Source organism: Lipophrys pholis (genome assembly GCF_963383615.2).
Source record: "Lipophrys pholis genome assembly, chromosome: 11".
In the NCBI taxonomy this organism is placed as follows: Eukaryota; Metazoa; Chordata; class Actinopteri; order Blenniiformes; family Blenniidae; genus Lipophrys; species Lipophrys pholis.
Window position 1 is genome coordinate 19,868,106 of NC_137631.1, and position 27,648 is coordinate 19,895,753.

At 41.5% G+C, this 27,648-nt stretch overlaps 3 protein-coding genes across 3 annotated transcripts; 2 read left to right on the forward strand and 1 right to left on the reverse strand.

Moving 5' to 3' along the window:
• The first annotated feature begins 1,814 nt into the window (after positions 1 to 1,814).
• On the forward strand, positions 1,815 to 14,327 carry LOC308117188 (transient receptor potential cation channel subfamily M member 1-like). Its single transcript, XM_080475898.1, has 9 exons — positions 1,815 to 1,942; positions 3,624 to 3,911; positions 11,804 to 11,880; positions 12,321 to 12,516; positions 12,644 to 12,857; positions 13,129 to 13,253; positions 13,336 to 13,507; positions 13,841 to 14,015; positions 14,105 to 14,327. The coding sequence occupies exons 2-9, from the start codon at positions 3,840 to 3,842 to the stop codon at positions 14,292 to 14,294; spliced, it is 1,221 nt and encodes a 406-aa protein (XP_080332024.1). The 5' UTR covers positions 1,815 to 1,942; positions 3,624 to 3,839; the 3' UTR covers positions 14,295 to 14,327.
• A 5,568-nt stretch (positions 14,328 to 19,895) lies between these two features.
• LOC308117182 (transient receptor potential cation channel subfamily M member 1-like) lies at positions 19,896 to 23,782 on the forward strand. Its single transcript, XM_080475888.1, has 6 exons — positions 19,896 to 20,144; positions 20,228 to 20,420; positions 21,080 to 21,224; positions 21,317 to 21,522; positions 21,683 to 21,815; positions 21,895 to 23,782. The coding sequence occupies exons 1-6, from the start codon at positions 19,899 to 19,901 to the stop codon at positions 23,258 to 23,260; spliced, it is 2,289 nt and encodes a 762-aa protein (XP_080332014.1). The 5' UTR covers positions 19,896 to 19,898; the 3' UTR covers positions 23,261 to 23,782.
• On the reverse strand, positions 23,360 to 27,570 carry LOC308117196 (ras-related protein Rab-8B). Its single transcript, XM_080475914.1, has 8 exons — positions 27,279 to 27,570; positions 26,663 to 26,723; positions 26,491 to 26,551; positions 26,320 to 26,397; positions 25,165 to 25,254; positions 24,986 to 25,051; positions 24,862 to 24,912; positions 23,360 to 24,768 (listed from the first exon to the last, which is right to left on the reverse strand). The coding sequence occupies exons 1-8, from the start codon at positions 27,400 to 27,402 to the stop codon at positions 24,676 to 24,678; spliced, it is 624 nt and encodes a 207-aa protein (XP_080332040.1). The 5' UTR covers positions 27,403 to 27,570; the 3' UTR covers positions 23,360 to 24,675.
• Between the last annotated feature and the right edge of the window lie 78 nt (positions 27,571 to 27,648).

Sequence of the window (27,648 nt, forward strand, 5' to 3'; positions counted from 1 at the left end):
CGGGCTGAAAATACAAATAACCTCCGAGACAACCTGACAGAATTAAATCACAAAGGTTTTCTTACAAGCACTCTGCGACCCCTTGGTTTGAGTTACTTATGGTGTCCCTGTCAGTACTAAATATTGGCGCGCCATCATGTGGCTAAAATGAAGTACTTCGTGTCCTGCTTGTACTTGTGCCGTGGAGGTGCTTCAAGCAGACAGGGGCTCTTCAGTACACGGTGTACTCCAAGGTGCTGATGCACTGCTGCTGTTACATGAAATCCAGCAGCGTGTGTATATAATGTACTCCAAGCTGAGACATTTGGACTTCTACATTACAAAGCATGCAGACTGACCGAACCGATATGAGATTATAAAGTGGCTTGAATCACATTTCATTCATTTAAAGTTGAATTTATTTCAAACCTGCAGTGCAGGTCTTTTGTCTTTCCCTTCTGAAAGTGAGTGTGATGACAAAAACAGATGCATCAACAAGTGCGCACGCCGGCAGCTCTGATGCCACTTCCTGCTGCTGCTTTTGCTGCAATGACACAATTGATGAAATTTGATTTTGTTTTTGTTTTTATGTCACAAGTTTTTGTGTCACACCAGTAAAATGTCGAAAGTGAATGCCAGGATTAATACAGGTTTACCAAAGTTATGGCACAACATAGGCTCCTCCTGTCTTCTTAAAGCTTGTCTAGCGTTAATTCATCTGGACAGTGTAGGAGTACCTCATCTCATTTGTTGAATAAATGCCCAAACATTTAGGTTTAAATCGAGTCTGCGGGCTTTCAATGTCTTGTTTTGTATCCGATGTTCTTAATGGACTGCTGACCTGTTTGGTGTGTACCTCGCCTTTGGACCTGTATTGGTTGGGATTGGCTGAAACCCTCTCATGTCTTTCCATAATTTTTTCTTTAAATTCACCTGTATGTTAAAGGATGGATGGGTTGTAATCAGTGTCGTGTAAAGTCTTTTTAACAAGTTGGGTCAAATCTAATGTATATTCGCGTAAATGTGAGAGTAATTTTGATCGTATTTTAAAAGGGGTTATGTCAACATCATTCACATTTTAAAAAGAGAGTGGCTGAGCCATGGTTTACTCAGTTCTGCTCATAAGGACGATATTTCTCAATTTAAAAAAAAAGTAGTATGTTGCATTGTTTTGATCAGCAACTGTTTTAGATGTCAGACATAGAGCAGTCAGTTTTTGTGTTTCCTTCTTTGTTTTTGTTAGATGACTGTGATCTATTCTTTTAATCACAATGTAAACTGGGAAAGGTGCACCAACACACATTACCTATACTGGAAAACTGAAGCTGATAAATTCAAATAAATTCACTGTCCGGGACGGGATTAAAATCATGCTGTTATAGATCATAGAAGAAAAAAAATCTAATCATAGGCCTATAGTCAATAAATGACCTATTGAATTCACTACATATATGAAGCAAAAATTAACGTCTACTTTTATCTCCTGTATGCATTTTTGATCAAGACTTGTAATTTTGTGACATTGTTATTTATCTCAGGAAAAATGTATTCAAATATACTGAGCATGAACCAGAACAATCAATTTGAATTGATTCGTCTTTTCCACAGATTAAAGCCATTATAGCTTAAAGTAAAAAGCCAGTGGTCTTTGTGAAGGAAGTAATCACTTCTTCTCACCACAGTTTTTCCTGTGAATATTTGCACTTTCTTTGGCTTCGCATAGTGATCTACATCCTCCCAGAGACAATTAATCTGCCTCACTGACCAATGCAGAGCCACCAACAGATGATAAAGCTTATTTGTGTCTGCTTACGAGGAGAAATTACATATAATCCATTCTGAGGAGCAGACAACACTGAGAGCCATGGCTTCAATGGAGGATGGGAAAGGGGTCAAGTCCTTGTCTAACATTTAAGACTTTGTCCCCATGAAATGGTTCTACCTTCGTCACTGATCGCCACAGGTACAGTCATTTCCTAAATCTCAGAATAATAAAAGCAATAGTATAGCAGGTGTTAAGTCTTGTTACGCTACAGATCAGATTACTAGTTGCCTTTTTGCTTCACTTGCAAATAGATGTGCCTTTTTTTTTTTTTTTTTTTAGCTTCATGTGTGTTTCTGTAAAATCAAACGCCAATAAAAGAGCATTTCATAACTTGTTCAGCTTCTCTGGTTTAAAGGTGGATTCTTTGGTGGAAATATTATCTAATTATCAATGTTGATGTTACCGCTGAAAAAACAACAAGGAACAAACACCACCACCATGAAATGGAGAAAGTTTGCTTGTTGATCAATCTGAAATCCAAAATTGAGGTTAAATCAATTCTCGTAGTATCCAGCAGGGGGAGTTGCTGGATTTGCTGAATTCACACACACAAACCGCCACTCCTCTATCTTCACTTCTACCAAGCCTTTTATTGACCTTTTCACGTGATTTGGGGTGTGTGGCAAAATAGAGATCACACGGATGTAAGGCACACACATGTTTGAACTATATTTTTGGTATTCCATTTGAAGGATTAGCGTTCTTGCTCCACAGCCACAGCGCAAATCACCACACACTCACCCAATATGATCAATCCATTCATCGATAACAGCAGCAGTCCATCTCCAGGTGTCTGGACAAGCTGCTTTGGCACTGTGAATTTTGAAACACACCTAATGTGGATGGATGGATGGAAGTAAACTCCACATAGAGCTCCCCAAGTCTTCTGGCTCATAAATACAATCTTCTTGAACTGAATATGTAGTTGATACAACAAGTCTTAATGACGTTGCATAAAACAGTGGACCGAATCAGGGAGTGATACCGTCAGTACTAATATAACACTGTTTGCTCTACTGATGGTTTCACGTCTGGTTTCCAAAGCTTTCTTAAAGAACAGCTAAATAATTTATCTTAAGTGTTTGACGTGACTAAATGTGGGTGGTATTTAAAGTCCTAAATAAATAAGAAGCAGTTTTGCTTCCCATTCATTTTGCCTGCATTTTGCAAATCCTTTAGTAACAAGCTGCTTTGCACCTTTGTTGCACAACTATGTGGAAAAAAAATACAGAACTACAAGTAACATGACATCAATTGCAACATATTCTATTTTCTACTTTATCACACCGACTACCCAAAAGATGCCGCCTATAACAAACATTTGATCTTGGTTGAAAGTTAACAGTTTTTTTCTGACTAAGATAAACATGGCGGTGCAGCTTAAAAGACATAGAGGGAAATTTTCTGGTTTGTCGGATCCAGAAACCGGCCGGTTCAACACTGTGTGTTCATCTTGTTTCTTGCATTTCCATGGAATTCTGTGTGTGCATAGTTATGTTTGCCCCCTGTTGGGACTCTTGTGTCTCCCCTGTCAGACTCACTGAGTCTCATCTGCTGGGGCAACCTTTGGCTTCCTGCCGGCTAACTTTAGCCTCACAGCTTGCATGGTCTCTCTAAGCCTTTTTTGGGGTTGTGGTGTGCCAAAGTAGATTTACCTTCAATAACCATTTATTAAATCTCTATCCATTAGACTCCGAGGCTTCATAAGAGCCGGCTGCATTAAGCCTGATTATGGGATGCTCGGCAGAGGAAAGGGGTCTATGTGTCAAGTGTGTCATCGAGTGATTTATATCCCTGGCTTGGATTTCTGTCTTGTCAGTTGGGAGAGAGCCACGGAGAGAGGAGAGGGAAGCAGTGAAACCTACACTGATGATGCGGCCAAATTAATTTGAAAGTGTGAGTCCGGACAGTGGTTGTGATGCCGTGGTTCTGGAGTGGCGCCCGGGGTTTTTCTGTCTCCTTCTGTAGATGCGGCAGCTGAACTCTGGCCTGTCGCCGCTTTCTAAGGATCCCTCTCATCGCTTAAGTCTTCGACATGGACCCGAAGGGCCCAGGGGCCACCTTCAAGAGGTCCTCCCTCAAACGCAGCACGTCTGGCTCACAGAAGGTAAGACGAAGCCTGCAGGCGACACATTCAACAGGTGCTGCTGTGATGCCATTCAGAGTTATTCCCAGAGTTGTATTTAGTGCGATTAATTAATGTTTCTTGTTGTTCTGACAGTAGTTTATTGTTGCTGCATACTGTCACCATTTGATGCCCACGAACAGCATGCTTGTTTGGATCACTTGTGCCACACGGCATCTCACATTGAAACTCTCGTTGTGCGCTGGTCTGAGGACACGCTAACCAATCGCTTTAGAGCTTTTCGTCCTTTGGCAGAAATGCACGCACAACTCAGGACTGCCGGCTGTCCGCTGGAGAGTACATGGTCTGCACTTGCAGCCCTTCAAAGTTACAGCTAAGTGGTGTTTAAAGCTGAGCAGCCACTCGCTCCACTACAGCAGTTTAATCCTCCATAATGGCCCAATGTGGACGACCACGGCAGATTAAAGACTTTTACCGTATATCTTTCTAAAGTCTACTTTCATGTGATTAACACACTCCTGTTAACGTGTCCTTGAAAGCTAGAAAGAAAATATATCCATGTACTTTCATATTTCCACTCCAACCAGCAATTCACACTTTAATAAAAGCACAGTTATGATAAACTAACTAACTTTGTAATTTTTTTGTAAACTCAGAAAAAAGTGATAGAAATAAAAAAAAAAAAAATTAAAAATCCACGTCAGTGGATTTAAATGTTTAAATGAGAAAAAAATGATAAAACACACATGCATTAATTTCATGCTTTTTAATGCCTCCCATTTATACCCAAGATAATAATGAAATTAAATTCACTCAGTCATTCCTAATTTGTATTCACACAATATATCTAACACATTAAATTAATCTAGTGTGAGAGGTTTAAATACAATGCATTACTCCATATTTTGGTGAGATTAATATTGTGTGTATAATCCGCAGCCTTTTTCTATATGAGCTTTTACACAGTAACAGAATCAACAATGCCACGATTATCAAGTGAACAGTGCTGCACTTTTAATGAGATTCGATATGTTGCTAAATATAAAGTCACTGGCTGCATAAACCAGATGGCTGTAAAATAACGTGTATTTTTATAAGATCACGCACATTTGCTCTGTGGGTATAATATATATATAATCGTGGATTTATCTTATGTATTTAAACGATAGGCTTCATTTACTCTGGTTGATCGGAAGGATTAATTCTTTCATCTAAAGTGTATTCATCCAAGCAGAGCTGTCTCTGATGGAAATAAATACAACTGCAAACGTCTTGATAAATAACTTTGCTTAAGTTTTCCAGAAAATACATTCAATTAAACTTTATTTTTAAAGCAGCTTTCATGCAGGTTAATCAAATTAAAAGGTGGTATAAAGACAAGTAAGTAATAACTGAACTGAGATTAAATAAGATTCAAAAACATAGTTAAATGCATTCTCACAGTGCCAAATGGCAATAAATGAAATAAGTTTCTGCTGGGAAATTGTGCCTTACAGCAAAACTATTGGGAAATGATTTCTTTGATGCCTCCTGTTATGTGTGAATAATTCTGGATGAGTTTTGTGCCCTCGCACATAAACCAAATAAACGTAATTATAAACCCACAAAGCATCTAAAACAGCACAAATGTGGTGAAGAAAGCCTGCAGTTGTGGAGCTCATATGACTGCGTGATGTAAGCATCAGGCTCAGGTCAGGCGAGGGCTGAGAATCCTTAAAACGCTTTTCGGCTCAGGAACGTGTAACTGAGCACAACAGCACTTTGACTGAGGAAAGTCTGAGGAACAAAGTGAAGCTAAAGATCTTCGGATATTGCAGCAATATGTAGTTGAAGGATGTTCACATTATTTGCAGAAGATCATTGTGCTCAAAAGGATGTCATAAAAAGATGTGGAGAGAGTAAAGAGAAAGTTTTAATTCAGCTATAGGGGCTATAAACCTTTATGTCTCATATAATTGCATCGGAAAACCAGTTTATATAATAATGTATATCATGTTTTGAAACAGAACTGCGAGAGTGAATTAAGAAAAATGTGTGCAATGTGGTTAAAAATGTTTCCATCAAACAGCCTGTATGTTGCACAAAGGAGGCAAAGCGAGACTCTCACATGACTGTGAAGGTCCTGCAGTCAGCAGGGGCAGTGGCTCCTGCCAGCATGAGGCACCAGCAGGCTCCTCACAACGACATTTCTATCTGCAGTTGCTAAGTTTCGATAAGTAATACCTGCGACTATGACACATTATAGAATAAAACACTTTCACGTTCACTGACTCACTATGTACATATACTGCAATGAAAACAAAGAATTAAAGGAATTGCTCACAGCTCCATTGATACAGAAATGTACTTTTGTTTGTCAATCTGATTAAAAAAAATTGGGGGCGGGACAATGTTTAACATAGAATTAAAAACAGTGATTGAGAGTGGAGTGCAGTAATTTGTATATCTTATAAACTTATATAACAGGACACCCAGAAATGATATTAGCTTTGTGTGTAGAGATGTAGCACGTAATTAAAAGCCTGCGATGTGGCAGCATTCCCTCTTCTTACTTCAACTGTTTGTACTTCCAGTGAGGACCTTTTTGAATGTGTCCCATTCTACAGTATTTTGATAGAGGATCGTCAGTGCTCTACGTGCCCGGGTCTTTTTGTTGTTATTGTTCTATGATGTGTCAAAGGTTTGTCCTGCAGACATCATGTTGAAACATGCCAGGCCTTTCTGGAAGATCATTTTACTTTTCACATTGATGGTGCCTCTCCAGAACACCTTCCGTTTAGAGATGCAAACTCACAAAGAAAGAGAAGATAATGGTGCTCATATGCACGATGCAGCTTTAACGTGAGTTTCTGGGATTAACGGTGATTCGTGATTGTTTTCATGCAGTGCCACCTGAAGGCCTGGAGATTCTCCAAAACATTTTGATTTACTGTAAGTGAATGACGGGATGTTAGAAGTCTTATATTAATTTTGAAGAAAACAAATGGAAACTCTTCCAGAAGCATTGTATGGAGAATCTTTGTCAGAATGGTGAACTTTCACCCACATTCACTCATCAGTGACACCACCTCTCGAAAACCTTTCTTTCACACCAGTGACATAACCGACTTTTTGTTAATTTATTCAGTTAATTAAAAACATGTTCCTCCAGCTGTTTTTTGGACTTATCAATTGGCAATATAATCTTCACTTATGCAGCCTTTTGTTGCCCCGTTCAAACTTTTTTGAGACGAGTCACAAAATGATTTTAGAAGAAAATATTCCTTATTTTCAATATCTTATCATCTTATTTGTTAACTTGTTTGAAATGTGCAAAATATGGATTAACTTTTTTTTTATCATACTCTACAGATCATTACAACTTCAGAATAAGATTTACAAGGTTCTTGTTTTAACTCGAATTCAAGCAATTTGACAAACGTTTGGATCCAAATCCAGCTCTATTCATGTGTACATACATACATACATACATACATACATACATACATACATACATAGATAACTAACATTTACCCTTTACAGGGTAAATGTGTTTCGTTTATTGATTTAAATGATGATTTATAGAATATCTGGTCTCTTTTTCATTCAGCCTTTCCTCTGGGGGAAAACAGAAAAAACAGCAGCCTTAAAAATGTCTTATGACTCCCTCAAGTCTTGGGGATAATCAGTGACATGTCAGACTCGTGATGGCTAACTGGATTTTCAAACTAAAGGAGGACAATGAGTGCATTTACAAACAGGGCTGAATGAAAACACTTAGCCTCCAAGTTAATTCATACTTGCCTATCCGGGGCCTGGAACTTGAGCATGCAGCTTTGTCGAAGTATCTTTTCCCCTCAAGTGAAAGCATGTGAAAGCAGCTTTATTTGGGTCCGTGTGGACCGGTGATGAGGTGAATATTTTTTTAAACAGTAAAATGAGTCTACATGGGCTTCTATTCTGTCACAGTCCATCAGGATCTCACCACACTGCCATTCAGTACCAAAGTCCAGCAATTAGTAGCTTTTATCATCAACCCTGGTGACATCCCATTCCTCGTAGGACCCCCAAATCCTCCCTGATCCTCTTTCACTTGTGCTGACGAGGCTTTTGTCGTGTGAATTCCATTGTTGCTGCAATACTCAGGAGAAATGTCCTTGTGATACACATATATTTACTCATTGTAAAGCAACAGATTGTACAGTTTTGTCTGCATTGAAACTGGCCAACGTTGAGAGGCCAGTCTGCAGGAATACAGTCTTCATTATAACTTCTTCGTATGACCGTTGGGCCAAACAGTCTGTGTAATTGTAGCTTCACTGGAACAAATTAGCTGTGATCGAGTTGTTGCTAAGCTGTGGGTCAGGAGACCCGGACCATGTGATTCTAGTAAAAAAAGGAATAAATGTATGGCATGGTGAGCATGTGGCCTGTTTGCCCGAATACCTTATCTACTCCATTATGAAACTATCAGAAGTATTTGCTCTTTACAGGACCGATTAAGCATACATAGACGCACTGTCATATAGCAATATATATATTTTGAATGACAAACATAAGTACAGATAATGTAAATATATATTTTTTTTCCACTTCCTCTATAATAACACAGCAATTATAAATCCCATCTTACAAAAGTGTCTTTTGTTTAATTTTCTCAGAAAATTCAGCGTGTTGGTCTGAACGCTGTTTATTGTTCACAGGCTTGTCTTAAGTCTCGTTAATTTGCTTGGTGTGACACAATCTGATCCCTCAGTATTCAAGCCTTTAAGGGTTTTTTTTGTTGTTAAGTGCTCAAAGGCAGCTCTTAACGAGCCAGCTGGTTGCCGACTGGATTTTGGTTTTAATTGCTGTGGTTAATGAGTTTAAGTAAGCTGAAATAACTGCGTCATACCGGCCAAGCCCTTCTGGAAATGAGCTTTGTTTTGTGCAGCTATAATTAATAGTGGCCCACGCGCATTTTGTCCCCTTTTTACTGGAAGTGGACAAAAAGTGGGAAAGATTGGGGGGATGCGAGGCTTCTCTCTCTCTCTCTCTCTCTCTCTCTCTCTCTCTTTCTCTCTCTTTCTCTCACTCTCGCTCTCTCTCTCTCTCTCTCTCTCTCTCTCTCTCTCTCTCTCTCTCTCCCTCTCTCTGTCTTTCTGTGTCATCAACCTCCAGCCTGGCTTGTCTTTTTTTCAGCAGGAGTTGCAATCAGGCTCGAACTGCTCACTTCAACCATAAAAGGAGTGCTTATGAAATCATTCACATGAGAAAAGCCTCAAGCAAACATCTACCGAGCTCCTTTGTGTTCATCTCCATCTCATGTCTTCCTCCGGTCACTTGAACATGCGCCCAGAAGCTCCTGATGCCTCAAAACAATAAACCTGCTTCTGTATCTGTGGATTAGATAGTAGCAGAGAAAACCATCATGTGGGGGGGGGGGGGGGCAACAGGTCAATCTTCAGCAACGTGAGCACAATTCATAAAGTCATGAACTGATTTAGAAATAAAACATTGTGACACTTTGTAAACATAGAAGAAAAGACTAAAGCGTTGAGTGGAACTACATCCGTCTAATCGTAAGATTAATTTCTCCTTTGAGGAATAAGATTTTTCATTATGCTGCATTGTTTCTCTCAGATCTAAAACTGGCTTCAATTAGTCTGATGTCATTTTACTGTCACTAAACAAAGGTCATCTGATACATATTTTCCTTCGCTCCGTTGTTTCGATACAGGGGTCAGACTGCAGCCAGGAGAGTAAATGTGACTAGAAACTGCCTGACAGCAGTGTCTCTAAATGCAGAATTCCACTCAACATTAGCAGCATTAAAAAGCAGGATCAAGCAAGCACTGACTAGCTGGTCTGATGAATTTTCTTTTCCTCTGTGAAAACACGGTGGGTGAAAATAGAGATTAACTGCAATTAGCATTGACTGACCTTGCCCCCAACCGGGGACCAGTCATGTCTTAACAAGGCGCCTGGCAAAAGAATGCCTGCATCCAATTCTCTCAATTATGCAAATGGAGTTGAAATCAAAGTAGTTGAGGGGGTGAAAAATTATCAGATGAAATGTTGGTGAGCCTCTGGACGAGACCGCAGTGCTTTTAGGTTAACCACTCGGCTCCGTCTTCTTCCACTAAGATCTTCCACACTGTGAAGTGAACACAAAGAAAAGGAGTTTCGACAAATTGGGAGATTAGGGGCCAGTTATCAAAGTAGATTTATTGTGCCTTGTTCAAGCGAAGGATGAAAATACCCTGTGGGCATGGAGAAGGGGTCATGGGACTCCCTAAAGGATTACCTTGAACTGGAGTCATGAGACTTGGGCGAACAAAGACCCTGCTCACATGCTCATCATATTAGCTGGCCCTCATAAAGTGAAGAAGTTTCATGTCCTGTGGGATTCAGTGGGACCACTGGGCTGGGAGTGCAGCACCAGAGGAAAGCTCTGCTGGAGGAGCAGCAGACGGTCGCCTCCACTTGTACTCTCAAGACTTTATCTGCAGCAGCGACTGAGCTAAAACACTGCGGCTCCATTAGAGGTTTGTGTGTAAGTGTGCTCAAGAGCTGAGACTATTTTAAAACGCATTTTCGTCTCAAGTATTTGGATCCTTGGGTATTTGGTGTGGTTTAAACTGTTGTCAATGGGACGTAAATTACAATGTGGTAAATGTGAGTCGGTGGCTTTGTAGGAGTAGAATTTGTTGAAAGAAAGAAGGGTCCCAAATTGAGGTAGAAAGGTAAACAAAGTAGATATATGCTTGAATGATTTGATTGGGGGAAAATAAAAAAAAGCAATTTAAAAGTTTTTTATAGGAAATGCATTATGCCGACTCAAATCGAAAATCGATTTTCTATATAAAAAGTAATATTTGTAAATTATGACAAAATGTCCCAATTGTTTATTATTATTCTGAGAAATTCTGTATTTTGTAGCTTCCAGTAATGTTAGAGTTGATGTATGTATGCCCATTCTTGTGTACTTCATACAGTAATGTGTGGCTTTGAGTTTCTACATAGAACTATCTACTTTGGACATTTCTTATTTTTTGTTGAAGTTGTTGGTCGGTGGGGCAGTTTGTAGTTTTGCAGTGTAGTTGCCCCTGTAGCAGAGGCTGAGGGTATTTCAGCTGATAAACAGAGAGGGAGGAAGAGAGGGAGAGAGAGAGAGAGAGAGAGAGAGGGAGAGAGAGAGAGAAAGAACAGTGGCTGTTCTGTGTTTTGGGTACTTGTGATGGTCACAAGACTTCAGTTTATTTATGGTCATTAGTTCGTCTCATACGTCCTCAGGCCTATAAAGTCTGACATATATTTTTGGTGTACTTTTGTGACAATATTGATTATTCCATTTTATAAAAAAAAAAAATGTATTTTTATATTTCTTATTTTTTTCAATCTTCCCAGCATCTTCTTGAAAAGCATTGCTTCCAGTGACTCTGGTTTAATTGGGCTTCCCCCGTCAACAATAGCCTTCAGAGAAACATGGCTTTGAACTCAGGTTATTTTAGTCCAACTGGAAAAAGACCAGACAGCAATCAGAGCAGGAGCAGACAAAGTGTGTGGGCGTAGTACATTTGTGTGACGCTTTCCACTGGCTGCTGGGCAAAGTTGAACACACAATAATTAGTCAGCATCAATAGTGGTATGATTACCACATAAATGGAAAAAGACACCTGAATTCAGATCGCCACGAACGTTGTTTTTGCTATTTCACGTCTCTCAACGCGTTACAGAAACCGCACGATTGAATCCTGTTTTCTCTTTTACGTGTTGCTTCCCTTATCGGATACTAACACTTCTCATATTTCAGCATGGATCGCTATAGAAATACAATTTGAAAGTGAAAGTTAGATTTACTTTCTCGTAAGAATCGCTGTCTTGTGACTGTGGTGTGACCACACGTAATGTGAGCTAACACTCTTGTTATTGTTCTTCTCTTCTCTTTACAGGCACAGAGAGCTTGGATTGAAAGGACTTTTCTTAAAAGAGAATGTATTCACATATTTCCCAGCAAGGACCCAACCAGGTAGGCTTGGCTCTAAGAAGACACCTTCAAACAGACATAAATGTTTGACTTTAGATTGAATAAGAGATATTGCCTTAATGTCCAGTATAATAAATGAAGTCCAGTGTCTTCTAGTTCCCACTTAATATCATGTGTAACTTATGACCGTGACAAGTAAGACCAACAATCATTTTTATGTTGGCAAATTAATAAAACATTTGTTCTCACTTTCGCTTCATGCACTTACTAAACCATGAAAGACGTGAAAGCCGGTTATCTTTCATTTTTCAGGACTTTAACGAACACAGTTACTTTTCTGGGCTGCTGAGGGTGACCAGGCAAAGCAGCTCTTTGCTCATCGAGGCATTAACTCCAAGATGTTACCGCCCTTATATGCGGAGCTAAGAATGGTTTGTGCCTTCACTTTGGATTGCAGTTGATATTGTCTGTTGTCCGTCTAGATGTGCCTGTGGTCAGCTGACAACGCAGCACGTGGCCATCCCTCCTGGTGCCAACTCGCTGGAAGAAGCACATCAGCTGGTGCAGATCGACACCCCAAAAGACAAATGGAGTCTGATCAAACACACGAGGACGTATCCGACAGACTCCTTTGGGATCATTGAGTTTCAGGGAGGAGGATTTATCAACAAGGCCATGGTAAGTCTCCACAACAATCACCTGGCTGACATTTTTGTTCCTGTACAGAGTTCCAATAGTGTTTGAGCCGCTGACCGAAATCTGACCTTGATGTAAAAAACCGTGACTTCTCCTTCTCTCCTCTTAGTACATCCGGGTATCGTATGACACCAAGCCCGACAACCTCTTACATCTGATGGTGAAGGACTGGCAGCTGGAGCTTCCCACCTTGCTCATTTCCGTTCACGGAGGTCTGCAGAACTTCGATCTCCAACCCAAACTCAAGCAGGTGTTCGGCAAGGGCCTGATCAAAGCCGCAGTCACCACCGGAGCGTGGATCTTCACAGGCGGCGTCAACACGGGTAGGCTGCCGGCAGCTCACCATAATGCTCTTAATGTTCGCTTAACAAATATCAGCTTGTGACATTAGATGATTACCTTTGCTCTTAATTGTCATTGCATAATAACCATTCAGCAATTTCCTGGGAGAGATTTGACGAACCCATTGTCACGGGTTTAAGCTTTATAATTAGAGCGTTTGTGGCGAAAGCCATCACAAATGAAAACCTGTGTGGATTTTGTGTGCAGTTGACAGCGGGTATCTGAAAGAGTTATTGTTTACATTCCTTTTAGGTGTAATCCGCCACGTAGGTGATGCCTTAAAGGATCATTCCTCCAAATCACGAGGAAAGGTTTGTGCAATAGGAATTGCACCGTGGGGCATCTTGGAAAATAAGGAGGATCTCATTGGAAAAGATGTAAGAATATTAAGTGTGTTTATGAAAAAGGACATTTTCATGGTGATATGTCTAATGCGTCATGTTTTGTTTCTTTTTCCAGGTGACCAGACCTTATCAAACCATGGCGAACCCACTGAGCAAGCTGGCTGTGCTCAACAACAGCCATTCCCACTTCATACTCACCGACAACGGCACTTGTGGGAAGTACGGCTCTGAGGTCAAACTCCGCCGACTGCTGGAGAAGCACATCTCCTTGCAGAAGATCAACACTCGTAAGTCACCCAGTCCTCTGCAAATGTCATTAAACGTGCTCCATCACCCGTGGTGTGTGAGTGTAAGCCAGAATCACGCTGGGACAAGTGGACGGAGATCTCCTTCTGTGACCTGTGGGCTTCCCTTTGTCATCCTATGCCTGGAGCTCGGATAAGGCAGGGACAGCAAAGGGATGCTCAGCTGTCACCACTGACTTCACTCCCTCCTTCCTTCGGGTTTGTCTGCTCCTGCATCACAGTGGAGCAGCATCGTTCACTTCATCATTTTGTTCTCAGTCTTTTCTTAGAGAAGATGATGGGAGGAGGAAATTACCTTGTTTCCCTTGTTTCCAGGTTTGGGTCAGGGGGTCCCACTGGTGTGTCTGATAGTGGAGGGAGGTCCAAACGTTATCTCCATTGCCCTGGAGAGTCTGAGGGACGAACCCCCCATCCCTGTGGTGGTGTGTGACGGCAGCGGCCGTGCTTCCGACATCATTTCCTTTGCACACAAGTTCTCTGAGGACGGAGGGTGAGGTTTCAGACGAATTGTCCTTGATTTTTACACTCCTTTAGGAAAAAAATTAATAAAATACATATCATTTTGACATCTTCTTAAAGGCTTGTCAATGATGACGTCAGAGACCAACTTTTGGTAACTATTCAGAAGACATTCAATTATAGCAAAAGCCAGTCGCAGCAGATCCTCCTCATGGTGATGGAGTGCATGAAGAAAAGGGAGCTGGTGAGTAAGAAAAACATGCCAACGTGTCTGTTACCATCGTCACAAAGCTCTGTATGTGAAGAATGAAATGTGCCGATCAATAAATATTTTTGAGTTGTGAAACATCTGGTCTCCATCATCATTCATCCATTCCACTCATCTGTGTTTCCCCATTAACATATTGAATAAACATAATCCCCACGGGCCTGCTTGCCATTTCCCCTTCTTTTGTGGTCATGTGTGGCATGTCATGTAATCCAGGGCATTCGCAGCTTTACTGAAGGGCCTCATTAACCTTCATCATGTATAGATGTGAGTGCACATGTGAGCACACAGCGGTGAAATGGTGGCGAAAGTCTAATTCTGCAGTGTTAAACCTCCTCACTCTGATGTAAACAATAGTGATCAGCACACAACCTGCTGAGAGTCCTCAAAGATTAATCCCGGAGTTTAGAGCGTTTTGCCAGAGTGTTTGCTTGAGAATTTGGAACATAAATACCAGCAGCATTTGTGCATCTCCAGCAGATTTCCACGGGAATAAGTGATGTGATAAGTAGTTTTTTAATAGCCAGCGCATATAATCTCGGCACTCCATACATGTGGGTGGGAAAGATCAGCGCACACTACCACCTGCTTAGTAGGGGATCTTTCTGCATCTATTCACAGTAAGCGTGCACTCCACAGATGGGCGAGAGGCTCCATCTCCCTAATCCCCGGCCAGGTTTCTGTCTGCACTCCCCGGCCGAGGCTTTCAGTCCCCAGAGTGCTATCGTTTCAAGAGCAACCCTGCCTTCTCCAGCCCCTGGTGTATTAGACTGCCTAATGCACATCACACTCAGATAAGCAACACAAACTGCTTTAAAAAAAAATTTAAAAAGAGAGAGAGATCATAGCACTTTGGCCATTTTTTCAGGCCATTTAGCTTTCCCTGATTTTCAAAAAAGACAATGTGGTGGAACGTCTGAATCATTTGGGCTTGTTAAACACAATTCAGAGTTCACTGTGTTGCCCTCACTTAAACTGAAGCACTATGACAAACCAACAGGTGAATCTGTGTCGTTGTCTCGTCCTCAAATAAACCTTTTTACCCTGAGTGCATGCCCATGTGAACAGCCAGGTCAGATGGATAAAAACACTCAAAACACATTTTGAAGTCCCGGACCCGGCTGTTATGTAACATTCATTTAGCTTATTTAACCAAATTGTAAACCTTTATCCAATATACTAGCAGAAAAAAACCACAAGCTTCCATACTGATGCCGATTAGTAAAATCTCTGGTCACACTAATGCCAATCTATTCTATTGTTCACTGTGCTGCACGTGACCGTCTGTTCAGTACAATTTTGATTCAGTATAGTTGAGTCTCTAACAAAGCAAATGCTATATTTCAGGAAGAAAAATTCACTCTCCTCTACAGGTTGCTCACATCCTGCTGCAGCCACAGCTGCAGTCAGAAGTCGTATTTCCGGTGCCACTTCACTCATTCATCATCCAGTGTGTGCTATCACGACTTCACCATGGTGGTATATAGTTTGACCATCTCTCAACATCTGCAACAGATCGCCCCCTCTCTGTCATTATGTCTTCACATATAGATCACAGTTTTTCGGATGGGTTCGGAGGGACAACAAGATATTGAAATGGCTATCCTTACTGCCCTGTTAAAAGGTACAGGCTCAATCCTAACTGTTGTCTGACTTTGCTGCAATACTTTCTCCCACCTGGTGCTACATAAACAGGCTTTCTTCTGCTTTCCCCCTCTTTCTCCATCCCTCTGTTTTGTTTTGTTTTTGTTTTATTTTTTTCTCACCAGGCACAAACGCTTCAGCAGCAGACCAGCTGAGTTTGGCTCTGGCCTGGAACCGAGTCGATATTGCTCGCAATCACATCTTTGTTTATGGACACAATTTACCAGTGAGTGGTCCTCGCAGTCAAGTAATGCAAATTAATCATGCCTCAACGATGGTCTACCATTGCAGCGTTGTCCTCAATGTTCTTTAAGACTGAGAGACAGAAAGTTGATTAAAGAAAGATCGAAGGAGAGGTATTAGACTGAATACGAGTTGGAAAGCACACCCCTATTCAACTGTCTGCTTTCTTCACATAAATGCATGGATGTTTGACATGCATACTTGTGCATGTGGACTTTAGGAAAAGTAGATGAATGTCAAATTGATCTGCTTAAATGGGAAACTTTCGACAAGTGTGATGTGGAATGCAAAACCTTTAGACCAATTAAATCCATTTTTCTTTTCCAATGAGATAAACAGAGCAGATTTAACCATTTTAACATTGAAGCTTGGAGTTTTTAGGTTTTTAAAATGCAATTTATATGTGTCTGAATCACCACATTGTACCTCCAAGCCTCTCATCTCTCCTGCTGCGCCGACTACGTCTCACATCATGCAAAAATATTTTGGTTGTATGCCACACATTTTTTCACAATATAAGATATTGTTGTTAAGAGCTGTTGGGATCTCTAAGGAAGGAAAATAACAATTCTTGGGTAATTTTTTAATATCAACTAAGTCTATATTTGATGTCTACGATGATTATCACTGTTCTACTGATGGCTTTGCAACGCATTTGATCATTTAAAATCATCTCTATGGCACTTTTCAAACTAATTATGGTCAAAGAATGTGAAGTTTAAGAAAATAGCACCAGTTTTATCCTCGACATTTTTACGTTTTGAGAAAGACTCATGGGAAAAAGAAATAAAAATGCATGGAAGAGGAATCCCCTTTGAATATCAATGTCGCAAATCATCTGACTAAATTGTGTCGAACTACAATAAAATGGGAAAAAAGGCTGATATGCTGATTTTTACTTAAAAAGGGTTACAACCTATTGCATTTTTGCTTCTCTCAGCCTGCTGGAGCCATCGCCAACACCACAACCGCTGTAGCCCCAACGCAGGAGAAACAGAGGAGTCCTGCCAGTGCTCCTCGCAATAATAAAACTGGACGAGGCAAAAAGGGGAAAGGAAAGGGAAAAGCTAAACCTGAACCCCCCGAGGAAACAGATCCGAGGAAACTGGAGCTGATTCGCTGGGTAAGACCGGACCTTCTAGAAAACAGTTCAAATAGAGATTTGATGAAGTAATAATAATTGCTTTATCCCATTTTTCTTTTTTTTTTCTCCAAGGTGAACTCTCTGGAGCAGGCTATGATGGATGCTCTGGTACTGGACAGAGTGGACTTTGTTAAACTACTCCTTGAGAATGGGGTGAATATCCACCACTTCCTCACCATACCCAGGCTGGAGGAGTTGTACAACACCGTGAGTTCTAGAAATCCAGCCAAATCAAAATGAGACCAAACTCTTTGAGAAAATAGTTTACACAACATAATGTAATGAGAATGCATTCATTCCAAATGATTTTCTTCTTTCTCTCAGAAACTTGGCCCAGCAAACACACTGCATGCTGTCGTGAGGGACGTCAAAAAGGTGAACCAGTCGCTCTCACAATACTAAACATGCAGCGTTAAGTCCAACAATAAGATTCTCACGTCAACATATATGACTGTTTCTTCAGGGAAACCTTCCTCCAGATTATCAAATCACTGTGATTGATATTGGTCTGGTGCTAGAGTACCTCATGGGTGGAGCTTACCGGAGCAATTACACCAGGAAGGCTTTTCGAAACCTCTACAATAATTTGTATGGACTAAAAAGGGTATGCATGGCTGGAAGGAACGAGATGATAATGGCTTGTTCATCACATTAAGTAACATCTGACTCTGAATGCAATATTGCTTTGTGTTGCAGCCAAAAGCACTGAAGCTTCTAGGGATGGAGGTGGGACGTCCTTCCTTTCAATGTGTTAAACCAACCAACAAGTCCCGCAAAAATGTTTGACACATTTCCTCATTTTTTGCTTAGGATGACGAGCCGAGGACGAAGGGCAAGAAAAAGGCAAAAAAGAAGAAAGAGGAAGAGGTGGAGATCGATGTGGATGACCCCGAGGTGTGTCGATTCAAGTATCCCTTCCATGAGCTGATGCTGTGGGCGGTGCTGATGAAGCGCCAGAAGATGTCTTTATTCCTCTGGCAGCGTGGAGAGGAGGCGATGGCCAAGGCTTTGGTGGCGTGCAAACTGTATAAGGCCATGGCTCACGAGTGCTCTGAAAGTGAACTGGTGGATGACATCTCCCAGGATCTGGAGAACAACTCCAAGTAAGTTCAACACAACACAACACACACACACACACACACACACACACACACACACACACACACAATAATATCAGACACATCTCTTGCTCTTTTATCAGAATAAAAGCATATAACTCTGTTGTATTTACTTTCTTTTAAATACTCTTTTCATGACTTTTTGTTTTGTGTTTTGCTAAATGCCACAGAGAAGTGAAACATAACGGTTGTGTTCCTTCTACAGAGAATTTGGTCAGTTGGCCTATGAGCTGTTGGACCAATCCTACAAACACGACGAACAAGTGGCCATGAAACTCCTAACGTACGAGCTGGTAAACTGGAGTAACTCCACCTGTCTGAAACTGGCCGTGGCGGCTAAACAACGTGACTTCATTGCTCACACCTGCAGTCAGATGTTGCTCACAGACATGTGGATGGGCTGTTTGAGGATTGGGAAAAACCCAGGACTCAAGGTCAGCATGAATGTCTTTTTTTTTCTCAGACTTCAGTGGTGAGAAGTAATCAACTAACTGGCAGTATGGGATAAGCACTGTGATATCTCACACAGGTCATTCTGGGGATCATCTTTCCTCTGCTGATTCTCCTGCTGGATTTCCGTATTGGAGATGATGCTTCATATCAGGCACCAGGCGGCAAGCAGGAAGGCAAAGACAAAGATGATGATACAAAATCCAGCAAGGTCCTGCTCCATGCAGACATTATAAAACAAAATAAAAATGTGTTCTCACATGTTAGTGTAAAGCTGAGCCAATGACAGGTTTGCTGAAAGTTTTGCTGTGGTGTTACAGGACGCCAATGACGCGACGTCCCGTAAAGGAGATGAAGAGGAGGGCAGCACTAACGTCCGAAAAATCCCTATAGGCAAAAGGTTTTTTGAGTTTTACGACGCGCCCTTCACCAAATTCTGGTTCAACACAGTAAGTGTTCCTCTTGTGCTGAGAACATTAATTCCATTAGTTTATGTGTCGATTGATGGTCAACTGATCGATTGATTACTTTATTTGTTTTAACACATTTTATAATGTAAATGCTAAAGCGATAGCAGCATAGCTATAAAATGTAGAAATGTTAAACATCGAATGTGAACAGTGGTATGGTTATAAGCCAGTCAACAACATAAGACAATCTTTGATTTCATATATCATACAATAAAACTGGATTGAACAATAACTGAAAATTGATAAAGACTTGAATAACCTATTGGGGGAGTAAGTCACTCTAAACAGACAACATTCAATGTTACAACTCATTATAAATTCAAATGTAACTAATATTGTGGCTTTTGCCTTGTGACAGATTTGCTATCTGGGCTATTTGATGTTGTACAACTACATTATCCTGGTGAAAATGGAGCGATGGCCTTCTCTCCAGGAGTGGACTGTCATTGCGTACATCCTCACACTCGGCAGTGAAAAAGTCAGACAGGTAAAGTCCAAACACCTCCTCAGCTTGATAGATTCAGAATATCCCAAGTGCCAAAACAAAGTTCACTGACGCGACTTTGTGCAGATTCTCATGTCGGAGCCAGGGAAGCTGAAGCAGAAGATAAGTGTGTGGATGGAGGAGTACTGGAATATCACGGACCTGGTTGCCATCTGCACTTTCCTCCTGGGCTTGATGCTGCGGCTGCAGCATGAACCGTACATGGGCTATGGTCGAGTCATATACTGCATCGACATCATCTTCTGGTACATCCGTGTGTTGGACATCTTTGGAGTCAACAAATACCTGGGACCCTACGTAATGATGATCGGCAAGATGGTAAAGACAGTTTGCTAAATCGTGTGACACACCTTGTGACATGCTTGCAAATAATTATTTTTTTAATGTTTCTTTTCTTTCAGATGATTGATATGATGTACTTTGTGGTGATCATGCTGGTGGTGCTCATGAGCTTTGGGGTGGCCCGCCAGGCCATCCTCCACCCAGATGAGGAGCCAACATGGCGCCTGGCCAGAAATATCTTCTACATGCCCTACTGGATGATCTACGGAGAGGTTTTTGCGGACTCGATAGACCGTAAGACTAGAATTCATAGTAAGATTCTGTTTCCTGATTCTGGGCAGATGATCAGTGTTATGTTAATTTGTTTTACTATGAACTCCAGATTTGATAACGATGCAATGCAATGAACTCCCGTTGATACTTTGTCTCCCTCTGCTGGCACATTTGCAGTACCTCTGAGTTCAGATCTTACTAAAAACTGTTCCAGTCGTAGAAGATGTTTGATTACCTCTTCTCCTCAGTCATGATCATCTGCCTCCAAGTTTTCTTTTTCTGTGAATGTTTCTTCTGTCAGGGTGAAGGCAAGCATATGGAGTACGTCTTTCTCAAATACTACAATAACGTCCTCTAAACGGTCTTAAAAACATTTGTTAAATTATATTAAAAGTGGTTCATCTTAATCCATCTTGTTCCCATTTTGATTCATGTGAACAAAGTCAAACTGAAAAGTATAACATAGCTCTTTCCTCACTCTCTCTTGAACATCAGCTTGACCTTGACAGAAAAACTGCATGAAAGTTCTTGTATTTATTGATTCTTAACGCTTTCTCTGTGTTTATCTGTGCTCTTCTGGGATTTTCCCCCAGTCTATGCAATGGAAATCAACCGTGAGTAGCCTTCAAGTCAAGAATGTAGATCTAATCAATCAAAGTTCTGAGAATGCGTCTCCAGCTACGATCTCCTCCCCACAGCTCCGTGCGGTGAACATTTATATGATGAGGATGGGAAGAAGCTCCCTCCATGTATCCCCGGAGCCTGGCTCACACCTGCTATCATGGCCTGCTACCTCCTCGTAGCAAACATTCTCCTGGTCAACCTGCTCATTGCAGTATTCAAGTAAATACACGTTCTGAAGTCTGGCCTGTCGCGTTATTTTGTTGGAAACACCGACTTTGTATTTATCAGTTTTCTGTTTCTCTCCTACGCAGCAACACTTTCTTTGAAGTCAAGTCCATTTCCAACCAGGTGTGGAAGTTTCAGCGGTACCAGCTGATCATGACCTTCCATGACCGTCCCATTCTGCCGCCGCCTCTCATCATCTTCAGCCACCTCTACATCCTCTTCAACAGGCTGTTTCGACGTTGCGCCAGGAAGAAGCAGGAGGGAGAGCTGGATGAGAAGGACCGAGGCCTCAGTTAGTCTTCTGTGCTTATTCTCAACACTGCTCCTATTACATTGATGGAGTAGCTTTATTGAATACATCACTGATCATCTACATTCACTGGAATACTCATCAGTAACAATTGTACAATCTGAGGTAAACAAGTGACTGACATGTTTTTTTACCTTTCTAGAGCTCAGGTTGAATCCAGAGGAGCTTAAAAATCTTTACGAGTTTGAGGAACAATGTGTGGAGGAATATTTCCGTGAAAAAGAGGATGAGCAGCAGTCCTCCAGTGATGAGCGCATTAAGGTTACGTCAGAGAGGTGAATGACTGCCTTCAGGTTTAGGTCACAAACTGCGACGCATTCACATGTAAACATAAACCTGTCCTCTTCCCCGCAGAGTGGAAAACATGTCAATGCGTCTGGAGGAGGTAAATGAGAGGGAGAATACGATGAAGGCCTCCCTGCAGACGGTGGATCTTCGTCTTGCCCAGTTGGAAGAGATCCACGGAAGGATGGCAGTCGCGTTGGAAAAGCTTGCAGGAGTGGACAAACTGGAGCTGACCAGAACCTACTCTCGAAACTCGTCTGTGTGTGACCCTTCTTCTCTGCTCCGTCAGGGCAGCATTAACAGTGCGGATGGTTACAGCCTTTACCGCTTCCACATGGACATGGAGGAGTTCGCATCCAAGACAAAGGACGCAGATGAGACGACGAAAAGTGGCCTGGAGAGACAGCGGAGTCTGCGGCAGGCCTCCAGTGTCAGTAACCTCAGCGCCAAGGAAGCTGCTCAGACCCTAGAGGTGGGTGGTTTGGACAGATCAAGACCCAGTTCATGTGTGGACATTCTCATCTCTCCGTGTGAACAAAAGCCGGTTTCTGCAGCATCAAGTCAAGAGACCATAAGTAACATCAAAGAAGGAAGCACAATGCTGCTGGACAGGCTAACGGACAGAAACAGACTGAAGCCTTCATCCCCTCCAAAAAGGACTAAATCCTTGAAACACTATCCAGCTGAAGACCAGGCCACCTCCCCTTTGACGAAGAGGAGGACCATGAGCACAATCATTGTCAGTCCTCCCGACGAACCAGAGGAAGTGGTTGAGCCCACAGAAAGGGCTGAAATGCTGATAGGATCTTCCTCTTCTCCAAAGAGGACCAAATCTCTGAGATATGTCCCCAGTGAAAGCCAAACGTCTCCCATTATAAAGAAGAGGGCGATGAGCAGCATCGTCTACAACCCGGCCGACGCAGGAGATGATGAGCCGCAAACTGCAGACTACAAGTCACTGTTGGAACAAGTCACCAGTAGTCCAAATGAGTGGCCAGCAAATCTGGAGTATCAGGTGCATCCCAGCACTTTGGGCCACATGCCAAAAACATCAACAGTCAGAACCCTTACTCAGCAGTTTCAAGCAAACCCAGAGCTCAAAAAAGAAAATGAGCCTGAAGCATGTCAATCAGAGAGTAAAGAAACTCCTCCAGCTGTAGAACCTGAACCCAATCAAAGAAAGACAATGGCCAAAAGGAACCTTTCTGACAGTCGGGAGTACCTGACAGTATCTGACGCAAAGTACATGCCGTCCCACAGGTCACAGAGCTGGAACGCCAGTGAGAGGAAGGCAAAGTCCTTCACAGTTAGAGAGCGGAGAGCCTCGAGCAGCGACAGAGACCTCGATGACGACGACACTACGTCGGCTGCTGGAGGAGAGGATGAGGCTACGAAGAAGACAGAGCTGGAAGACGATGGACAGGAGGCGAAATGAGCGAATGAGGGAAGCGGAACATAAAATCAAATGAGTAAATAGAGACAAGACTGAGAACTGCTGTCAGAAGGACATTAATGGAAAAAAATTATTACTTTTGAAAAGATTCACTTTCTTTAATGTCTTTACTTCTCATCGGTGTAACATACAGTAGTTCACAATCATTCACATCAGTTCCCCCCCCCCCCGTCACTGTCCTGGTGTGGCTGTGTGAAGGGAACCTGTTGGACGGCGACAGTTTCAGGACTAAATAAAGCACAAACACAACTGTGAGTTGTGCAGAAATCGGAACAGCAAACACATGACCTTCTGACACATGATCAACATTTTCAAATACTGCCTGTAAACGCTTTCTTTTTAATACTGTGTGCTTAATAATGACCCCCTCTGAGGTCTTCCTACAGCTTTCATGCAAATACCGTCAATCGGATATCAATATGTACAAATAACATCCACCATGAAACAAGCAACCCTTTCACAGTTCCATTTTGACACAGAATCCTGTATAAATAAAAGCTTGGCTAAAATAAGAAAATAAAATAAAAAAGATAAAACAGCATCAATACATTTTTTTTGTCATTTCTATCACATTACAGTGATTTCTTCTAGGCACAGAAAGAGAACAAATAGAAATGATGTTAAGTGCAACTGGAGAGCGTAAGCGTATTAATGCACATGATTTCACACAGACAAGTACAATCAATGCTGAGCCTTGATATGTTTATATTACAGCATCATAGTAAATATGATCATAGGTAGTGTGTAGAAAAAGATGCTACAAAATATGTAAGAATTTTCTAAGTGGTTTTTATTGCAGGCGCATTTCAATAAAGTTGAAATTAAGACAGTGAAACTTTTAGATTGACATAAAATATTACCTTAATTCAAGATATTCAGTTTTTCCTGTTTTAACTGGAGGCCATGATTATCATCAGTGAGGTTTTTTTTTTTTACTTTTGGTGTTGGGAGTGTAGAAATTAGCGACAGAGCAATTGACTTTTCACTGCCATTCAAACTTTTTGAGATGCGCCTGTATAAGACGGCCGTGTGTAACCAGGACATATTCATGATGGAGGCGAATCATCACGGCCCGCTGTGAGCAGGCACTGCAGGGCGAGCTACAAACCACTGTTGATGGTCACGCACAAGTCTTTCTGCATGAATGGATTTAAAAAATAAAAAATAAAAAAAAAATAAAAAAAAAAGGAAGAAGAAGTATCAGGCCTCATTCCTCATTGATCCTCTGCTGGTACGCAGATCAGGGCAGCGTCTCAGCCGCCGTTAAAGCTGTCGGGCTCAGCCGGCAGAAAAAGCCCTCCGACTCAGACCAGCGCTGCCGCCGCCGTGAGGACGCCCGCAAGCGCTTCAAAAACTGCAAGGTCACGCTGGAAAGGTGAACGCTGAAGACGAGCAGCCTAGAGGAGCGAACACTTGAAGATCTTGATTCTCTTGGACTTCTTCTCTGTGATCTTCACTGGTTTGCCCGATCCGCCGGCGCTGTTGTCAGTCTGTCAAGGAAACACACGATTTAAAAATTTTTTTTTTTTCTTCTTTTCTTAAAAAGTGGAGCCATCTATTTTAGGAATCACCTCACTACTTACGTTCTTCGAGCTGAGATTGTGTAATATGTCTCGTCCCATAGTAAAAAAAGCCTGGTGTGACAGAAAGACAAACATTACATGTGAATATGTTCCTCGCAGAAGTCAGGTTATAAATTCTGCCCACCTCTTCCACGTTTAGGCTCGACTTTGCACTGGTTTCCAAAAACTTCACTCCATAATCGATGGCCAGCTGAGGAAGACACACGTACAATGTTAGTGTCACTCAATGCAAATTCTAAACGGGCATTTGTGTTGGCTGTCTTCTTCTTTGGAGCAGTGACTGTGCAGGCTGCAGCGACTCACTTTTTCCCCTCGGTCTTTAGACACCTGCCTCCTGTCAGTCATGTCACACTTGTTACCCAGGATCATCTTCTCCACGTCTGACGAGGCATGCTGAGGACGTTAAAAAAAAAAAACCACCCATTATGTAAGATTATACAACTTACTGACTTTATTAAGGACACAGAAATAGGATGACATAGTGTAAAAATGCAATGCAACAACAAAACATATTAAAATACATGTATTTCAACCCCTTCCTGCTGAGAGCAGACGTCTCTGGATGGGAACTGAACACTGACTACATATGCTGCACATTGATACTTAACTTTTTTTTTTTTTTCCACCACAGAGGATAAGACCCAAATCTAAGCAAAGGCCAAATCCAAGCAGAAGGATCCCATTTTGAGGGGATCATTTCATTATTAGAACTCAATTTCCTTCATAGAGGAGTCAAAGTCACTTTAGTTCAGAGGCGACATACAGCAAGAGTTGATCACAAGACTCCAGTAAGATAGTTGTATAATAACCTATAAATACTAAATGTTTCACTTTGTCTTGGTGCAAAGACGCATGACTACACAAACAAAAGTCATTTAAAGAAATGCATTATCTCATAACCTGAAGAAATTGAAATAACTAAAGCAATTTTCTGAAAACAGAGAAGGAGAATATCACAGCATGGAAAGTAGGATTACAAAACAATGCAAATCAAGTCTCAGTGATGCTAAAGAAATAGATATTACTGTTTATTTCCCCACATACAAGCACCTTGTGCAACTATTTAATCGTTTTTTTATCCTAATCTTTTCAAGTACTAAGTCTTTGTTAATATATTTACATTTATGAGATAATGTTGAAGCAGCTATTGTGAAGTCATTCTTATTATTTTTTTTTTATTGTATGCCCTCCATTTTCCACTCAAATCCACTTTTACTGAGACACATACTTGATTTTGTGTGTGTGTGTGGGGGGGGGGGGGGGGGGGGGTTATGTGTGTGAGTGGGGAGGGGGTGTCTTAAAATCTCATATCTTCTCTTCCATGGCCACATTAAAAACCTCATCATAACTTAAAGTTACTCTATATTACCTTATGCAGTAATCTGGCGAATTAAAAACATAAATAAAGCATGGCTTATACAAATTCGTCATTTCAATTATTAGAATTTCCGAACTTACCTCTTCAATATTTCTAATCCAGTTTTTTATATTTTCAAAAGACTTCTCGTTGCAGATGTCGTAAACCAACATGATGCCCTGTGGAGGGAAACAAAACAAAGCAGATTCATTGATAATCTGCGAGGGGGGAACGTTCACCCACTGTGGAAGACTGTGAAGACAAGCGCCTACCATTGCTCCTCTGTAGTAAGCCGTGGTGATGGTGCGAAACCTCTCCTGCCCGGCAGTGTCCCTGAACACATCACATGCAAAATAAAGATCTCGGAGGAAGTGCTTCATCGAAAATGCATTATCATCAGTTTCACACCTAAAAACAGGAACAGGAAGCTGAAAAGACACTTACCAAATCTGAAGTTTGACTCTCTTTCCATCCAGCTCTATTGTTCGGATTTTGAAGTCTATTCCTGCATTTGAAAGAATAAAGCAGTCAGAGCAAAGCAGAAGCTCATACAAGCTGCATCAATTAGTTAAATGACATCATTGAGTTTTTTCTCGTGCCTCAAATTCACAGCAAAAGCCATTTTATTAATAAATAGCTTAAATGCAGTAACTTCACTCTTAAATAATAGCACAGAGAAAACCATAATTTGGGGACTAGGTACAGTGAAAGTTACCATGTTTATAACAATATTTTGGCGACACTGACATGACCACAAACCCTATGGGGATAAGGTTTCAAAAAGGTCAGAAGTATTCAGCTGAATTCATCCCAAACTGACAGCAAATGATCTTTCAAGGACAGAATATCATTATAATTTGGATCTCAGTCCCATTGTCTTGCTCCTATACAGCACCAGCCCCTTTGGACAAGGTGGATCTGAGCGATCAAACTAAAGAGAATGACTGACGCACAGGTTATATCAGCAGCAGAAGCGATCTACGTGCTCACCTGAGAGTAAAATGTGAAGACGATGTGAGCTTTGTGTTTGATCCTGAGGGGCGTCTGCGGCTTTACTCACCTATCGTGGATATGAAGGTGGTGTTGAAGGAGTCCTCGCTGAATCTGAACAGGAGACATGTCTTTCCCACTCCGCTGTCCCCGATCAGCAACAGTTTGAACAGATAATCGTATGTCTTCGCCATTTAAACAAACGTCTGGTTCTTACAAAGGCCGCGCCGAGCCGGGATCTGCCACAGTCTGAAGCCCTCAACTGTCTGGAACAGAACCGAAAGACCACCAGCGTCCCGGTGCGCGGCCACTGACGGCACGTGCCGCTTTGCATCATGGGAACTGTAGTTTCATTGGCTAGTGGCCTTAAAAAAAAGAAAAAAAAAAAGAAATTAACCCCTTTTTTCGTGAAGAAACATGATTTAAATTACATTTTTTCC

Excerpts from the sequence above, each read along its gene's own strand:
- LOC308117196 (XM_080475914.1), bottom strand. The coding sequence starts at position 27,402 with ATGGCGAAGACATACGATTATCTGTTCAAACTGTTGCTGATCGGGGAC. Across the intron at positions 26,724-27,278 it reads CACCTTCATATCCACGATAG|GAATAGACTTCAAAATCCGA; the intron begins GTGAGTAAAGCC and ends TTTCAAATGCAG. Across the intron at positions 25,255-26,319 it reads GGATTAGAAATATTGAAGAG|CATGCCTCGTCAGACGTGGA; the intron begins GTAAGTTCGGAA and ends TAACGTCCTCAG.
- LOC308117188 (XM_080475898.1), top strand. The coding sequence starts at position 3,840 with ATGGACCCGAAGGGCCCAGGGGCCACCTTCAAGAGGTCCTCCCTCAAA. Across the intron at positions 3,912-11,803 it reads GCACGTCTGGCTCACAGAAG|GCACAGAGAGCTTGGATTGA; the intron begins GTAAGACGAAGC and ends TTCTCTTTACAG. Across the intron at positions 12,858-13,128 it reads CACAGGCGGCGTCAACACGG|GTGTAATCCGCCACGTAGGT; the intron begins GTAGGCTGCCGG and ends CATTCCTTTTAG.
- LOC308117182 (XM_080475888.1), top strand. The coding sequence starts at position 19,899 with ATGTCGGAGCCAGGGAAGCTGAAGCAGAAGATAAGTGTGTGGATGGAG. Across the intron at positions 21,225-21,316 it reads CTGCTCATTGCAGTATTCAA|CAACACTTTCTTTGAAGTCA; the intron begins GTAAATACACGT and ends TCTCCTACGCAG. Across the intron at positions 21,816-21,894 it reads ATTAAGGTTACGTCAGAGAG|AGTGGAAAACATGTCAATGC; the intron begins GTGAATGACTGC and ends TCTTCCCCGCAG.